The sequence below is a fragment of the Squalius cephalus genome (genome assembly GCF_949319135.1).
Source record: "Squalius cephalus genome assembly, chromosome: 2".
In the NCBI taxonomy this organism is placed as follows: Eukaryota; Metazoa; Chordata; class Actinopteri; order Cypriniformes; family Leuciscidae; genus Squalius; species Squalius cephalus.
The window spans coordinates 28,840,464-28,859,887 of NC_137123.1; the positions used below are offsets into that span (position 1 = coordinate 28,840,464).

General features: G+C 35.7%; 1 protein-coding gene across 5 annotated transcripts in view; it reads right to left on the reverse strand.

The window, feature by feature from the left end:
* dclk2a (doublecortin-like kinase 2a) overlaps positions 1 to 17,039 on the reverse strand; it is a 51,148-nt gene extending 34,109 nt beyond the window's left edge. For all 5 annotated transcript variants that reach the window (XR_013819149.1, XR_013819150.1, XM_079850937.1 and 2 more), the window contains exons 1-2: positions 16,151 to 17,039; positions 8,630 to 8,970 (exon numbers count right to left, since the gene is read on the reverse strand). Coding sequence is in view for 3 of the 5 variants with exons in the window: in XM_079850937.1 (XP_079707063.1) it covers positions 8,630 to 8,970; positions 16,151 to 16,547 (738 nt within the window). In the remaining 2 variants the exon portion in view is untranslated. The remainder of the gene's footprint in view (positions 1 to 8,629; positions 8,971 to 16,150) is intronic.
* Between the last annotated feature and the right edge of the window lie 2,385 nt (positions 17,040 to 19,424).

Genomic DNA, 19,424 nt, shown 5'->3' on the forward strand with positions numbered 1-19,424 from the left:
TTGCGCTAAACATTTTTAATGTGTAAATCCAAAATATGTTGCACAGCTGAAGTGGTTAACTGAAAAAAAATTATTCACAAAATTAATTAATTTTGACAGCCCTAGTAGAAACCAAATATCACAAATGGCAACAAACAGGAAACTGATACCGGTGAACAATGGGGTACGTGGAAATCCTTTTCTGCACCCGTCAGACTCACTTGATAAAGACTCCAGACTGGGCAGATGAAAACAATAGAGGGCATTGAGATCACACAGTGACCCCGACTGGCTCCACTGACACGTTTCTGGTCATGTGCCAAGCTCAATGTCTCCTAAAGATGCCTGCTGGGGCTGGAGGGCCTATCAGACTAACCATAGACACCAGACACTCTATTTGTCTGCTACTTACATGAAGCATCCACAGACTGTTAGTTAAATTAATGCAGCATATGCAGATGGTGATGGTTGTATTAATTAGAAAACAAACAGTGATTGTTATTCAGATTCATGATACTTTAAGTTTGACCTCAATTAGTCTTTTAATCCTGATCTGCCCTTAAAACAAGTGAAGCATATAGGTCTGGAAGGATGGAAGAACCCAGAGTCATCTCACATTTTATACTGCAAGAAAGCAGCTAAAGTAACAACACTTGTTTTGTGTAATAATTCATTTAATTTAAAATAAAAGCCTTTCAGTTTCAGGGAGATAAAATCATATCCGATTGCATTATTTCTTCTCTGACTGCAAGGTAAAACTAATATGGGTGATTGACAGGTCAAAGAGATTATGGTATACATCAAAAATAAATGATGTATACTGAAAACAAAGTGTCCTATTTATTGCTGTGAGTGGTAACACTTTAGAATACTGTTCCTTCATTAATGAATAACTACACAGGAACAAACCAGTAACGTATTATTAACATTCTAGTAACTACTATTAACTAACAAGAAACTCTGATTAACAAATTAGTAAGTAATAGCGCTCAGATGAATGTAGTAGTTCATTATTAGCTAATCAAGAACTACTATTTTTTTCATACCTCCCAGAGAACTACTATCTACAGGTTCATAATTAACATGAATAATGCATAATTTATAATATAAGGTAATGGTAACCCACTAGTAATGACTCAAGTATTACTACATCATTCTAAAGGAACTACTAATTATTTGGATCAGTATTCTAAAGTGAAAAACATGATACCTACCTAATATTGACTGAAGTCATTGTAAGCTTTTGAGATTTTTGTAAGATTTTGAATAGCAATTCCTTCCAATGGATTTGGTAACACTTTAGTCATTACTAGTGTGTTCCCATGATCTTCACTTTAGAATACTGATCCAAATAATTAGTAGTTCCTTTAGAAAGATGTAGTAACACTTGATTCATTACTATCCAAACCCTTACAAAAACCTTAAAAGCTTACAATGACTTCAGTCAATATTAGGTTGTTATCATGTTTTTCACTTTAGAAAACTGATCCAAATTATTAGTAGTTCCTTTAGAATGATGTAGTAACACTTGATTCATTACTAATGGGCTACCATTACCTTATGTTAAACATTGTGCATTATAAATATTTATTAACCTGTATATAGTAGTTCTTATAGTCTTCAGTGAGGTATGAAAAATAGTAGTTATTGATTAGCTAATAGTGAACTACCACATCCGACTGAGCGCTATTACTTACTAATTTGTTAATCAGAGTTTCTTGTTAGTCAATAGTAGTTACTAGAGTGTTACTAATGCATTACTCATTTGTTCCTGTGTAGTTATTCATTAATGAAGGAACAGCATTCTAAAGTGTTACCCTGTGAGTTGATGATCTAATGTGATTTAAAAGACCTGAAGAGATGTGATGTGAAGTCTGTTGTCTCTGCTATCAGACTTTATCAGAAATCATTAGCTTGTTCAAATAATACTGATGTCACACAAACACAGAGCGCTTTAAGGCTTTTAGTTTGCTAATGTACTCCACGGCAATGTCAATCACTAACCCCCACTGTCCCGCACCAGACATACCGAGCACCTCTTCAGACACTCTTTGCACTTTTCATCCATCTATGTGTATCTCTCTGTCAGTGCTGAACAAGGCTATGATGCTTAAAAACAATGGGGAATATATAATATAGCCTAATATAAACTTAATAATAATTAAAAAAAACTGCTTAATATTTAAAAAAATAAATCATCTGCCAAAGCAAAACTGCATGCAGAAATATGCATAAAAATGACACTTTTATAGTCATTACATTTTTTTTTTCTCTGAAAATGCTATAAAAGGTTTTTTTTCCTCAAAACCACAAGAATCCAACAGAAATATAAATCATGGTACATGTTTTAAACTAGACTTTCATGCACATTCTTATTTGTCACTGACCTGAATTCTAATCAGAAGTCTGTCTATGAGTTGTACTTTAATGTTGTAATGTTCATTCCTTTTTCAATGATGACACATTGTTGTCATCAAATGTGATGTGATTTTATTTGTCAGTTTGTTTTGTTGTAGGTCACTTAAAGTCACTACAGACTTCATATTACAGCCAGGTCGTCCTTTTGCTGATGTGTTCATTTGTAGACCCTTGCATATATCTAAGGACCACTTATTTTTCCACTTTCGTTCAGGTCTGCAGCTTTGCAAACCAGATCCCTTTCCAACTAGATTTCCGCTGAGATTATTGGCTTGGGTAAAAAACGTGTTTGGGACATAACAACATTCATATTTCTGATTTCTAAGCAGATTTGAAAAAGCTTAAGGTCTTAAGATCGATGTAGAGTGTTTTCAACTAATGTAAAAATGACTTTTAAAACCAAAGGAGCTCGAATCGTGAGTTTTTGAAGTGCTATTTGTATGGTAAATGAATAAGCAGCGGGAAGAGATGGAGGCAGTAGGGTGCAAATGGGTTAGCAATGATGACTTAAGTGTACGACCCCTCTTCCCAGCCTCTTGACTACTCACACGGTACCTCACCTCTGCCATTTCCCTGAAGGCCGACTTGTCCTCATGCAGATTTATAAAACCATCATGGATAGTATATTAATGCCATTGGTTTCCATTTTCAGCTAATCACACAGCACATAGCTGGAAGGGGACGTAATGCATTTAACATCTAGGCTAATACATCAAAAATTGGTCAATTTTATTTACACATTACTAATTTGGCAAAGCAAATGTAAACTCCTGCCAAAGAAAGTGCGTATTCTTTCTCTCCGTCAGCTTCTGTGATGTAAACCAAGCAAAGAAACTAAAAAAACTAAAGAGAAAAGAGCGATTGGCATTCATGGAGTTAGCCGTTAAGAAGCGTATCTGACTGAGAGTCTTGTGTTGGCTAGTACAGATCCGCTAGCCCCCCTAAACGCGGCCAACACCTGCCAGCTGCACTTTAAATCCCCCAGCCTTTAGGTTCAATTACAGCAGAGCTGGATGGAGTCTCAGTGGGGTGTCCACGATTCAGCATCCCCACCCCCACCTGCTGAGAAATAGGCTTGCAATGCTCAGAAGCAGATGGCATCCAGTGGCTATCGTGTTAAAATGCATGTTCCCCCTAAATCTTCATAATTTACTGTTTGATGAAGGGCTTTCTTTGATTTCAAGGCAATGGCTAATTCTCAGGCTCAGATGGTTATTTGACCCTGTTTAAAGTGGTATAGCTTATTTAAGTCTGTGGTATTGTTTTATAAGAATTGCAAATATTAAGTTAAATATTAATATTATATTAGTATATAGCAAAATAGCTGATGATGAATATACACTACCATTCAAAAGGTTGTAAGACTTTTTTTCAAAACTCAATACTTTGATTCAGCAAGGACACATTAAAATGATCAAAAGCGACAGTAAAGACTTAAGTTTTATAATGACACAAAAAAAAATGATATTTCAAATGTTCTTTTGAACTTTCTATTCATCAAATAATCCTGAAAAAAAATCAGCTTCAACAAAACTGAACTATTCAGCACAACTGTATACAACACTGATAATAAGAAATGTTTCTCAAGCACCAAATTAGCATATCAGAATCATTTCTGAAGGATCATGTGACACTGAAGACTGGAGTAATGGCTGCTGACAATTCAGCTTTGCCATCACAGGAATACATTTTTTTTTAAGAAATTTTAATTTGTTATAATATTTCACAATATTGCTGTTTTTTCTGTATTTTTGATAAAAATAAATGCCTGGGTGACATTCAAAATCTTACCAACCCCAAACTTTTGAATGGTAGAGTAAGTACATATAGTATACAAAAAAATGCATCCCAGCCAAAATGACTCTGCCCAATATGGACCCCTAGGCTCATAGACACTCAAGAGATATCATCAAAACAGTCTAGTGACACAATATCCACTCTGGAGCAGGGGACGTCCTTTTCATGGAGTGTGTCTGCAGCTGTGCATTGAGGACATGCCGCCTCAAACTCTTCACAGTCTTTGTGAGGGCGTACCAACTGTAATCACATATGACATGCAGTGATGCCTTGCTTGAAGCAACCACCAAAAAAGCTCTCAAGTAAACACAGTTATAAAGCAAATTCTGTCACACAGACATACATATAGTTACATATACACATTCACAGTCAAATTCTGTCACACAGACATACATATAGTTACATATACACATACGCACACACGCACACACACCATGAAAGCAATAAGATATTTAGTCAGTGTGTGAAAAGCAGCTTAAATGTAAGACAAGTTTCATCTAAGTCAGTCTGCTGGATTTGATCTAGTTGGATGTTTCTTGGAAATTTATATGCATGTCTGCAAATATAAAGTTCCAATCTCAAGGCTTTAATGTTTTTCTTTCTTATCCCCTATCTCATTCCTCAGTTTTAAAGAGATTCAAAGACGTTAATCTTACTATAAGGCTTAGAAAAGACACACAGTGAGAGTACAACAGAATTGAGCTATGTGTTCGCCTCACCATGATCGCTGAGCTATAGCACACAAGAAAAACTAGAGAAATGCACAAGTTGACCAATTTATTTACAGTAGGGCATGTTGTACAAAATTTTACACTTTGGTGTCCCATGACTTTTTAAAACATTTAAGGAACAAATGAGATATATTACATGTTACAATATAGTTAAAATGCTAATAAAAATGTTCTCTAACATTAACCTAGCAATAAAAAGGTTGCTGCTTTAAAAAAATAGACATTTAAAATATTTTTTTATTATTTAATTTGTAATAAATGTTCCCTTAATCTATTCATTAGACTAGATCTCGCAATCTAAAACTAAAAGTTAAGATTTTATAAATTTTCTTTTCAATAAACATGGATGTTCCTGAATTGACTTAAAGGCATGGTATCAATGCAGTGCTTTCCCATCATACATTTTTAATGCTTATCAGCGACAAACCATGCTATTTGTGTGTGTGTACCAGGAGCTACTCCCACTGAGCCACTCACAAACATCAGGATTCCCTGTGCTGCAGGGTAGATGGCATGTTCATCCCAATCAAGGACAGCACTAGAGCCTATTATATTAGTGGTAAACTGCCATTGGCTGCTCAATCTCAGCTAAAGTCTATGAATAATGTAGAGCACTTTAGGCTAAAAGCGTAGGGCACTTTTGGCTAAAAGTCCATTTCACAGGTTAAGACTGTCCAACATATGTTCCAATTTAAATGTTGTCTACAAATTAAGACTACTCTTGACATTCGAAACTTTTTAATTCTTTCCCAGACAGCGTATTCGTTGCTAGCCAGCTTTAGCATTTTCATCAGCATTTTATTAATTAATTATGTATATCATGTATAGACATAAATAAATAAATATAAATGAATTAATTCAATAAATAAGCGTAATAAGCTTCATGGTACCAACAGTTTGGTTTTGTCAAATTTAAACTAATCCTGTAACCCTGAGTTCGTTCAACTACCATCATGGTATAGGCCCCAGAAGTGATTTAATGGGAGCATGTGAATATTGAAATGAAAAGGGCCAAAAACAGAGCCCTGTGGGATTCCTTGGAACTTTCTGAATTAAATCTATATGTTATGCCTTAAATAACTTGAATGTAACTCTATACCCTTGCTTCAATTTAGTATACGTGAATCCATGAATATGCAAATTGGTCCCTGCCTCCACTCAATCACACCAGCTCAGAATACCTGATCTACTCTTTAAACTTTACTGTAGTAAACGCTGCACAATGGCAAGTGGAAATACTGGTTTAATTCAGCCATATATGTTTGAACCAGAAACTGAAGAAGAAGTGGAAGAGTGAATTATACAGGCTCGAATACAAGTCAATGTATCAGAATGATAATGCGTTTTATGTATTACTCTCTACGTCAGACACATAACGGTAATTGATATGATTAGCCTTTAGCTTGACTACGTTATCAAACAGCTAATAATGTTTCGATACTGTTACACAAACCATGTTCCTGTTCGCCATCAGAGTCAGACAGCTGCCTTCTAAAAATCAGTATCCTTAAAAAAACCCGCTTTGAACAACTAAGAACATCAGTGGAGAAAGGCATATAGTTTATCATCACATCTTAATATACATCATATACATAATTCACCCGCTATATTGCTAAATGTACCCGATGTTTCATATCAACAGAAAAATATACCGATATAACCTGGCAATTTAAAACCATGTTTTCGAGACTATCTTTGGTTAACAGCATTTTTAAGGAAAAAATACTCAGCAATGGTGTTGACTGATGAATTTGCACATTTGTCTTAAAGCATATTAAAGACACCACATAGACATATAAACAACATTAAATACTTGATTTTCACCATAGGGGTCTTTAAAAGAACAGTGAAAAATAATGACAATATTTCTTCCACCAATATCACACACCCAGAAACAAAGGAAGAGGTGAGTGACTCAATATCACACACCTAGAAACAAAGGAAGAGGTGAGAGACTTATTTCAACTACTTTCTTTGTATTCTTTACTCATCCAAAACCAGCCTAAGACATTACCATAATAATTCTACATTCACTTTTGCCAAGCAATTCTTGGAGGCAGTTTTGCATAATTAAGGCAGATCAAGCCGGGACAGACTTTAAATATGCGCATGAGTTCTCTCACTAAATTCCAAAGAGATTCACAGTGGCCGAAAGGCAGCCAGGAGCTCTCTACATACAATTCACCACTGCCGAGTCGAATCCCCAACGACATCATCAAGACGCGTCAGCTATACACATACCCCGCATACCCCAGCTTTTTGAAAAAGAACAGAAGAGGAAAATTCCCATGCCTTCCCATGTCTGCATGAAGATTCTTTAGAATTTCTTGTTGTGTAGAACAATAAGTATTTTTCATTTGCTGAAAATCCACATTTTGGTTTTTAGATACATTGAAAAAGATACATTGTATAAAAAGCTTTAAAGAAAGTTTACTGTAGGTGTATAGATAAAAAAAGATTAAAACAGTGGGACACACTATGTATTGAATACTGTCTCTGTTGGAAAGACAATGAATGAATGCTCTTTATCCCTGTCATTATCAGAATACAAAGTTCAATTGTGCTTTCTGCCAGTCCTCGACATTATAATTGGCCAAACACTAGGTACCAATATAATGTGTGTTCCTGCCTAACTACTTTTTTCCAGATACTCCTGTAAATAACCAAAGTATTTTGATAATTTCTAGTCAAGTAGTTAATATATTTACTAAGATAGAAAGAATATGAATGAATGATGTGAAGCTGCAACAGAATCAAACACATTAATTTACTTGACACTTTGCTGTCCTTAGAATGAACTGCAGATTGGTTTAACCATAACCACATAAATGAAATGAGAACAACCACAGAGGTGACTAAAGACATGCCCCATCTGGATTTCCTGTCTGGATTGGCTCAATCACGTTCAGAATTAAAAAGGGTTCAGGTTGTCATTACCATACCCTAATGTATAATTCTGCCCTATCTATACTACAAAGAGCTCACATCATTATTTAGGAGTCCCTTGAGGGTAGCATCACTGAAGCATTCACACTTATTAAAGGTGATAAAATACTAAAGTGTGGCCTATTTTTTTAAGGACAATGCTCTATTGGAGCATCCAAGAAAAAAAAAGAAAAAAAAAAGGTTGTTTTAGTTTAAAAATGTATAGCATCACTTGGAATCCAGTGAGTACAGGAAGCTAACACAAATAAATAGGCATGATTTGTTTAGATTTAATAGGACTGTCTGATCAATGTTAACTTCGATAAATTAACAACAAAAAAAACTAATCTTTCAATTAAAAAAACTTTTGGAAAATCATCTCTAGAGAGGGCATTTTAAAAATCCCAGATCCATTGGATGAATAAAATGTCAAAAACTGAAACAAATAATAATAATCATGGCAAACTTATGGGTGCTTGAGGAAAAGTTGTTCCCCATGAGGAGAGGAACTAAAGTTAGCCTCAGACCTTTTTAGCATAGGGAAAAAAAGTTATAGCTGTTCAAATTAAAGATGTAGTAATGATACTAGACCAGAGCACAGATAACAGGCTTAGTTTCCAATGGTTTCCAGACAATGCCAGGGCAAAAATAACTCAGAAAACATTTCAGATTAATTATGCCATTTGAAACCATAGGGATCATTTCAACCCCCATTAGGCTTTAGTTAATATCTTTATTTAAATCATTTTATTAAATGGCTTTTTAGATCTATCACTTACTTGTTTGCCCTCCAGAGTGTAGAGTCTCTTCACAGCCCCAGAGTCCAGTTTAATGGCGTCAGTGATGTCCGTGAGCACCTGCTCAAAGGAGTGAGCCGTCTTCTTATTCAAAAGGACCCGGACGGCCTTGCGCGGCTTGACGCCACTCCTGATGACAGTCACCAGCTTGGGTTTGATGAAGTCTTTGCTCTCTCGTTCTCTCAGCTCGTTCTTTGAAGTGGTAAGAGATGGCATCGAGCGGGACGTCCCAGTCTTCACATTGACTGACCAGTTGGGATTAACGTTCTTAGTGTAGTCCACTTTACGGTAGGGTTCGTTGGAAGCACACACATAGCTTTCTCCTGCCAAAGCAAAAGAGGAGAATAAGATAAATGGAATTATGTTTACAATTAGATATGGCTTATTTTTTATTTATTTTTAAGTTTTTAATGCTATTTATTTGTCTATGTGGTGTTTTTAATATGCTTTAAGACAAACCGTGAGCAAATTCATAAGTCAACACCATTGCAGAGTATTTTCAAAAAGACTCAAAAACGCGGTTTGATATTGCGGGTGTTTCTGACTTCACAAACCTTCCTTGTAACCAATCACGTCAACGTGCGGGCGGGCGGGCTTTAGCATATCATTACTATGCTGAGAGTCTCAACACTCTCAGAAAAAAGGTACAAAAGCTGTCACTGGGACAGTACCTTTCAAAAGGGTTCTAATATGTACCATTTAGGTACTAATATGTACACTTTTGGTACCAATATGTACCTTTGAGGGACTAATATGCACTCTTTAGGTACAAAGGTGTACCTTTTGAAGGTACCGCCACAGTGACAGCTTTTGTACCTTTTTTTCTGAGAGTGAAGAGAAGCCAGGTTGAGGTTATCCCGGTATATTTTTCTGTTGAGATGAAAAATCGGGTACATTTAGCAATATAGAGGATTTTACTCTGAGACAGAAACATGTTGTCACATTGAGTCACGGGGTATACTCGAGGCAAGGATCTTTCTAGCAATAATAACCGACCATGAACAGAAGAATCTCAGGAATTTAAGGGTATGTTTACACGACAACGATGTAATAAAAATGGAAACCTTTTTCCTTCGCGTTTTTCGCATACAGACGACAACGTTGTCAAAAACCATCCCCATTCACACGGATCTGCGAAAACGACTAAAACGCTGTGTTATGCATGCCAGGCCAGTAGTTGGCGATGTCACTTTGTAAAGTAACACTACACGCCTATAGACTAAACACGTAATACGCATGCGCATGACATCACCGTTTTCACAAATTCAAAAACTTGCACCCATTTCAAAAGTTTGCAGTTTCAGGCCCCTAAAACACTGTCGTTGTGCAAATGAACAGCGAAAACATAACAAGTTTCCCGGTTTTAGTTGAAAACAGTGCTGTGAAAATGGCAACTAAACTAGACACAGGTGAGGAAAATATAACCAGTAACCAAGTGAAACAAATGAGAACTGTGACAACCAAGGAAACAGGAACTAAATACAGGAACTGAGAATACAGGAACAAAGTAATGAAATGAAAATCAAAATAAGAGTCCTTAAAACAGAATAAACCAAACTAGCCTTGGCACATGCTTCCATATGAAACACCTCAGCACCTGTACAACAATTCGTAAATATAATAACATACTGCCATTATAAACGTACACATCTGAGACTGCAAAGGGTTGGGTTTTTTTAAACACACACAGACTTATCCCATCTGTGACCCCAACTCTGCCTCTATACTTTTCTGCTGTGGTTTTAGACAACGTCCAAGGCACAATATTTTCCTTTTTGAAGGAATTCCAATGTAACTGTTAGCAAGTATGCGCTCCCATTCCCACAGCGATACTTCACAACCCAATAGGTCTTATAAATGAATACCACAAGAATGAAACATTATTGCCAAATAAATGTTGCATAATTATGGAGTTCATTATAGAATTTTTACGAAATTGAACATCAGTTTGTCTGATGGACATTGTGTTAAATACTTAAAGCCCATGAAAGTGTGCATGGCAGCATAAAGGCCATGCCTGTTTACGTGTGATGGCACATCTTGGCACTACAGCAGAGGCAGCTGGTCTGAAAATGGAGCTTTGTCATCCTAAGGAGCACAGTGCTGTCAGGACAAAAGACAGGCCAGTGTATAAAAAGAGGACAAACAATCCTCAAAACCAAACATCCCCTCCTGCTCCCTACCTCAGAGAAAACATGTCCGATTGTCATATTTACAACATATCAGTTATCAAATTTGATGAATTAGCAGGAAAAACACACATCAAGAGCACGATTAGCAATAGATTCAATTCATAACTCAAGATACGAATCAAAATGATTTTGTGTGATGCTATTTTTGCAATTTACTCTGTAAGTTCTGTTGCTCCACTTTGATTTGCCATGATATTCAGTGTAACATCACTCTTGCTCGTGTGATTTTGCTTAATGTTTGCTGAGCAGAGTAAGCTTTATGGTGGTAAAGTGATCCACATGATAAAGTTGGCATGATTTGGTAGTTGCGATAGTCTTTTCTTTCCTATTTTGACACAAGAAAAAATGTAGAGTGAGATTTTGTCCATCAGGAATTAATTAGATTGATTGGCATGTTAGTTTGATTAAAGTTTACAAGGGCACATGCATTTAATAATAATAATAATAATAATAATAATAATAATGTGCAAGGATAAATCATTTATAATAAATACTGAAATATTCCATAAAAAATATGAATAGTCCATTTTGATTTTATGGTGACCATTAGGTTGAGGGGTCAAGATAGTGAAAGCAGCCAGCTTATCAAAATAAGAGAATGATCTACAAAATAATAAAGATAGGAAACAAATGTATTAAAAGTTCATATCTAAATAGCTCACCTTGAAAAAAGTACTGACTTGTGATTTGTCAATCTTTATGGATCCAACCTACCTAATCTCCTGGCACTGCGTATTGTAGCACAAGTTTCGTGCTTTCATTTGGTGGGCTCTTTATATGCAGAAATCACCTTTTACGTGCATCTGATGTGCACTTTTTGCATGTTAAATTAGATTTTTGTTTTTTTGTGGAATCATTATTAGTATTCTTATTATGATTTTGCTAAACTTTACTGTAGTATAAGAAAGAAAATGAGAGGATATTCTGAAAGTAAATCATATTTCATAGTTTTACACACCCGACCTTGTGTCTCCAAAGCTTTGTGGTTTTAAATCTCCTCTAGTAGAAGTCAGAAAATATTTACCTGTTTTCTGTTCTCATTGCCACTCTCACTGTAAATGAATATTGATCCGAGCAGCTTTGTATCGGATTTGAGCTCGCCTAGCTGCACTGTATGAGTCAGGTTTGCCATTGCTGTTGACGTTTACTGAAGCCATAAAAATGCATACAGATTGATAAAGCTTCAGTAGGCTTCAGTAAACGTCAACAGCAATGGCAAACCTGACTCACAGAGTGCAGCTAGGCGAGCTCAAATCCAACACAGAAGTATACGTTCAAATCTGCCACCATTGACATTTATACACGCAGAACCAATAAAGTTTGTGCACTCTTTCTTCTTTATCCACTACGGTACACGGTGGGCAGTTCTTCCTTCATGGGTAACTGAAAAAGTTATTGGCAGGCTTGAAGTGTATAATGTATAACGAAAATGATTTGGACATTTACAGCCAAGGTTGCTGTTCATTCACATTGTATGGAAAAGAGCAGTCTGCAAGGCGAGTCTTTTTGGGCGAAACACGCCAATAGAACTATTTCATTATATTTTCTTTTTACAAATAATTTTCAAAATGCAAGCTTTACATAAAATGCTGCTGTGTTTTCTGAGGTTGAATTTTGGATGTTTAACTAAAATAAGCTATGGTTAGGTTTAGGGAAAGGTTTGGGTTTAGATTTAGGAAAATAATTATCAGCCTGTATTGGTTGCGGAATGAACCGACCGACCGCAACAATTTTTAAAAAAATGCATACAGATTGATAAAGCTTTTTCTAAATCTAACCCCAAACATTTCCCTAAACCTATCCATAATTTATTAAACCTAACTTTAACATATTTTGACTTTATTTTAAATAACCAAAAGATGGATGTCCATTGGAATGCTGTTGCTAGACAACCAATTAAAGTCAACAGGGATATTTTGTGTACCAGATGCATGTAAAAGGTGATTTCTGCATTTAAAGAGCACGTCAAATGAAAGCCCGAAACTCGTGGTATATATACACTGTGCCAGGAGATCGAGTTGATTCAACACAGTTACAAACAGTGAGATAAATATCTTAACAGCACTTGAATTTGAAGTTTATAACCTCAAATAGAGTCTGTGTTTGAGTCTGGGTTCATTATGATTGAATGTTTAACAATATATTTAAGTTTGAAACAGAAAAAAAAAAAAAAAAAAAGATCAAACAATGGCTAAATACGAATCATCATCGCTCCTGGATATGCATATATCTATATATATACTATATATCTATATATATATATCCATATATACTATGCACACCAAAATGTTGAGCTTCATTGCATAAGCACCTAAAAAATCTGAATTTCATCTAAATCTGAATGGTAAAGTTTAAAACACCTGGTGAAACTAGTGAGCTTCAAACTGAGAGGAAAAATCATATATGCAATATTTCTCATCTTGGCAGCTAAGAGAGGCAACTGAGAACATATAATTCACCTAGTGTAAATTAAACATTTGTGACCCTGGATCACAAAAAACAGTCATAAGTAGTACGGGTAAATAGTGGCAATAGCCAACAATACATTGTACACTCTAAAAACTGCTGGGTTGTGTTAACCCAATTGTGGGTCAAATATGGACTAACCCAACGTTGGGTTAAAAAATGCAATTTAAAAATGGACAAATTGCATTTTGGACAAAATAAAAAATGGACAAAAATGCAATTTAAAAATGGACAAATTGCATTAAAAATGTAAACCAACGGCTGGGTTTGTCCATTTTTAAATTGAATTTTTAACCCAACGTTGGGTTAGTCCATATTTGACCCAACATTGGGTTAACACAACCCAGCATTTTTTAGAGTGTATGGGTCAAAATTATTGATTTTTCTTTTATGCCAAAAATCATTAGGATATTAAGTAAAGATCATGTTCCATGAAGATATTTTGTAAATTTCCTACCGTAAATATATAAAACATTTATTTTTGTGAGTGAATGCAGCACAATTGCGAACATAAATTGACAACTTTAAAGGCGACTTTTGTTTCGATTTTCTTGCACTCTCAGATTCCAGATTTTCAAATAGTTGTATCTCGGCCAAGAATGATCATATTCTAATAAACCATAAATCAATGGAAAGCGTATTCATTCAGCTTTCAGATGATGTATAAATCTCAATTTAAAAAAAATGACCCATGTGACTGGTTTTGTGATCAAAGGTCACATTTGTTTATTCACATGAGAGTAAGAAGAGATGCGTGATATAACCATACACACTGTATGTCAGTTCGCTTTGATGAATACAAAATATCTCATGTTTAGCGTGTTGTCCAAATTAAAATCAAACCAGAATGTCTAAAACAAAACCCAAAAACCATGCAACAGAAATGCAGATTTTTTAAAGCATTTTCAGTTAAACAAATAATACCTCATACTCATAAATCAAGAATATGGCCAACATTTAGTTCCACCACTGACCCAGAACTACAACCAATTCATCCACAACATAAATGTCATTGTTACCACCACTGGATCATAAAATCTCAATTTCACCCAGTTTGCCTCAGAAATAGGAGGGGGGACTCCCAAGGCACTGGGCTTTATTAAGCTGAGAAATTAACAAAAGGCTAATTAATGAAGTAGACTCCAGATGGGGTCACTATTACTGACGAAAAACTGACTCAAAATCAGATGGCAGCTATTTGACAAACTATGTGTGTGGGAAGACAGAAATATAGTAATATGGATGTCATTTACATGAGCCTCAGGTGTGGACTGGAACAGACACAAGGGTTATGAACCCTCCATCAACCTCCCATAACCAGCCCTGCCTTGATGTCCAGATGGGACCCTGATGTACAACAAAGTTTGGTTTGCCAGCACAATATGCAGTGTCACTACAAACACTCCAACATACTACAGTAGCTGCCTGTTCCTGGCAATATTTAGCAAATAGCATTCATAGCTTTGATCATGCATTTGTAAGACTTTACACAAATTTGAAACACAAAAGCGAACTAAGCCAACCCTCAGTCAGCGTGAAGAGATGCTGAGCTCGGCACTTCAAATCCAAAGAACTTGAACAATTGCATCATTGAGCAAACACAGAGCCACATTCTGCGTCACATGCTGAACCAAAGCAGCTGGAATTGTGCTTTTAAACTAATTTAGTCAAATATATACTTATACGGCTTGAATTGTGTGTTTAGAATAACACGATTTTACACATTAAATCGTTTAATTATGCAATAAATTCTCCATTCATACTATTGTTGAAATACCACAGAGATACAATAAGGCCCAGATATTTGGGTTTGTTTTATGACAGTCTAGTCTAGTCTATACAGTAGCATGCCTATATCAAAAAGGAATTCTAAGAGCACATTATTAACATTTAGATAACGAAATACATTCAATGTGATTGAGTACTGGGTGGCTTGCATTATCAATGTCAGTTAAAGGAATACTTTATCCCCCAAAAAAGTCAATTCTACTATTGGTAACTCAATCATGCAGTGCCAAACCTGTATGATTATTATTATTATTATTATTAAATATGTCTTAGTGTTTTGTCTGGTTTTTCTCCACACAGTGAAAGCAGTCAGCAGATCCAATGTTGTTTTGGACCCCATTGACTTTCATTATATGGATAAACAATATGGTGTAAACAATATTTATTATTTTGTGTTCAGCAGACGGAGTAAATAAATGACAGAAATTTCATTTTTGGGTGAATCCAAAGATTAACGATTTAAGATCCCGCTCCATGTCTATTTTAAAGTTCAGTCAGGGAAGGAATGGAGCTTAACAATGACTGTAACCTTAAGTGACTTGAGATTTGCTGTAGCTTACTCAATATTAGCTAATAGAGATTTAAACAATAATCTTGGTTAAAACAATTTTAACTACCAAACTAACTAGCTCAGGGGATTGGATTTTCCCTGTTTATCATGCCTCATGTTTAATTTTAACTCTGAAAATTAGACAGACTTTATGTATGTACAAGTAGAGTGACTATGAGATTGTGAGATTTTATTTGTTTTATTACATTTTATATTATATCTATATTAACATTAGTCTGTTACTTTTTTATTATATTTGATTTATTTATTATAAGTTTTTTAAACATTGCCTTCGCAATGTGTAGAACAGTCATGCCAGTAGGCTATACTGAAAAGCATGAGTTGAAAATCCAGTGTGTATGTGCGTGAGAGACTTGTTACCTACACTGTCAACATTGCAAACAATGCATCCTTTTGGGAAGTGGGATCATGCCATTGCCAGTTGTGCTTTATTGGAATTTTACGTGTCTGTTGTGTCTACATTTGCACCTGCACACTCAACCTCACCTTCTAGTAACTCGTCCATGCTGGTGATCTTCTTTCCCCCTTCTATAGCATAGATGCTCCGGACTCCCTGCGGTAAATTCACATTGTCCGAGAGGGAGCGGGTGAGCTCCATCAGCAGCGCGTCGAAAGACCTGAAGCGGTCACCGGACACCGCGTAGACCAAGCCCTTGAAGTACTTATCACCGTTCCGATAGAAGCGAACTTTTTTTGCTTTCTTCTCGGAGGTGAGCGACTGCAGTGTGCGTGTGCGGTAGAAGCTACAGTGCGCGCTGTGAGCGGGACTGGGAACGAGCCCGTTACCCCGCGAGCCGGAGTGAGAACCGCTGCTGCCCCGCGGGGACCGGTGACTCTTCTCGCGCTCCTCGAAATGCTCCCACTCGATGCTTCTGCTGGACATGTTTATTTCCTTAAAGTCAAAGCGCTGGTCCTTGGGAAAAGAGCTTGTTATTTCTGAATATTTGCACCGGTTGTCTTTCGTGTTGTTTCTTCCTTTTTTTGGACTTTCAACAAATAATTTTTGCAAGAAATTTTCTTTAAAAAAATCAGTTAAATCAGCAGTTCTCTTCAACTTTTTATACTGCTAAAGAAGGAAGACTTGTTAAAAATATATATTACGAGAGATAAATGGTTTTGAAGGTCCCTGTAGTCCACAAATCCAGGAACTGTGTAATTCAAGGACAGACGCTATAGTTGGGGTGAGTCCCGGTCATGATGAGATGAGACGCGCAGAGCTGTATGTGCGCATGCTGGACACGCGTGACCGTCCGCTGTTCTCTTCATCCCCTCCACTGGCACTCAATCAGGCCAACACACACCACACACCTACATGAAAGCCACGGAGGATAGGACAAGAGCTACTCCTCCTCAGGGTCCTAAAACACCAACCTGTTATTTCTCTACGAACGCAGTTTTTCTTAACCTTGGGCCCCACTAGGGGGCCTCACTTTTCTCAGGGGACAAGATTACTTTAAAGCCATAAAATCAAAATCGACTTTCTTTCTTTTTTTATGGAATATTACAGTATTTTTTATAAATTATTTAGCCATGCACATCATTTATTCATGTGCCCTCGTAATCTTTATTCAAAATAACATGCTCTCCCATTTCTGATGATGTGTTTACTGGCGCAAGGGCGGGCGGGACAACATGTGTCACTAACATGAGAATGTAGAAATAGCAAACGACAACGATCCAATGACCCAATCAATTTCCAATGGACAAAAAGTCACTTGGAAAATTACTGTTTCATGACGGCTTTAAAATAATTTTTTATGCATCCATGAATTATTACAATTATTTAAAATTATTTAGATTAAATTTAAATCTAAAAGTTATATTTAGTTCATTAAAATGCTAAAAACAATAAAAAATCTAGTTGTAGGCTACAACATATTTCTCGTTTTAAAGGGGTCATGAATTGAGAAATAACACTTTACTTCTCAATTCATGACCCCTTTAAAACGAGAAATATGTTGTACAACTATATATTTTTTTGTTTTTAGCATTTTAATTAACTAAATATAACTTTTAGATTTAAAAGGGGGTTTTAAAGGGGTCATGAATTGGGAAATAACACTTTACTTGATCTTTTGACATGTACTGTAAAAACATTCTGTAGTTAGTTTCAGAACTCAAAACTTTCCTGTTAGTTTTTTTAATCCAAGCTCAGAAAACTACTTGTTTGGACTTTTGTCACATTATGACATCATAGTGTGACAAAAGACCGCCTCTGCAGAATGAGATCAACGCCCACTTCTACATCACCACGTTTTTGGCCCCGCCCACTGACACATTAATGAGAGAAGACAGGATCACTGGACTAAAAATAACAAAATGCAAATGTCCGTCTGTCATTGGCTACAATGCTCATTGATGCTTACTTCATATGCAAAGATGTTAGCCAATCATAGCAGTGGGCGTTTACATTGAGTCTCACAGCAGACACGCCCCTCCCAACACAGTGTTCAAATCAGAGGCTAAAATCAGGGTAGAAAATTGCCTTTTATTTCTAAATTGACCATTTTTTATAAAAACAGAAAAACAAAACAAAAAAAAACACTAACATTATTCACTAAGTGAACCTCAGGAAACATTATAAAATAATTATAATAAAAAATGCATTTCATGACCCCTTTATTTTGTCCCCGTATATCCCTATAGGCTATATAAAAATATAGTTTTTGAAAAATCTGGTATAACAAAATTGTGACAGCGAACACATTCCTCATAGTTCACCAGTGGTGTAAAATATTTTATGTATATTTGAAGTGGTTTAAAATATTTATAGAAATTTAGAACTATTTTTTCATAAAATACATCCGAATAGCCTACTCATGAGATCAAGGTGGATTACACACTATATATTCACTTAATGCAGGTGGTAGAACCTTTAAGGCAGTTTGTCTTTGTCTTGAAAATCAAGCACCTTCAAAATAAAAAATTTTTCTTGATTTTTAGACAGTATTTTTGCAGTCACAACACTGAAACTGCTGACTGTAAAATCATGACATGCAGATTAAGCTAAATATCTGATATTTCTCTGGTGAGTGGGCCTTTCTGCCTCCTGGGACACTGTGAGGGCAAACTCTGACATGGCGGTTCTTTTCTGTATAAAAGGGATAATGAAAACAGTTGAGACTGCATGAAGGGAAGTAAACGGGAAGAAAAGCCCCGGAGAGAGGAAATCCTGAAGACAATAAAAGTTGCAGCTGAAAGAAGAATCCCTTCCTCAAAAATGAAGAGAGAGAGAGAGAGAGAGAGAGAGAGAGAGAGAGAGAGAGAGAGAGGAGAGAGAGAGAGAGAGAGGGGGAGAGATTCCCCTCTCTGATTATGTAAAACCGGCCTAGTTTTACATAATCACTGAACCATTAAAAGAGTGGGTCAACTGAAGGATAATAATCTTAATTATAATTTATTAAAATGAAAATTTTATGTCATTAGTTCAATGTTTGATCAATAGGATTATATTTACTATCCAATATACCAGTCCTTTAAATAATGTTTTTTTTTTTTTAAGGTAAATACTGCATCTTCGTTATGCAAATCACTTAAATACACAATGCTCTTTAAAACATTTTTGACTAACCCTAAAATGTAAATATATATATATATATATATATATATATATATATATATATATATATATATATATATATATATATATATATATATATATATATATATTTAAATAGGATGATGTGATTATGATGCAATATACTCTATGCAGTATGGAAATAAATCCATAGCCTATTATAGTATTGGTTCTGTTGGCTAA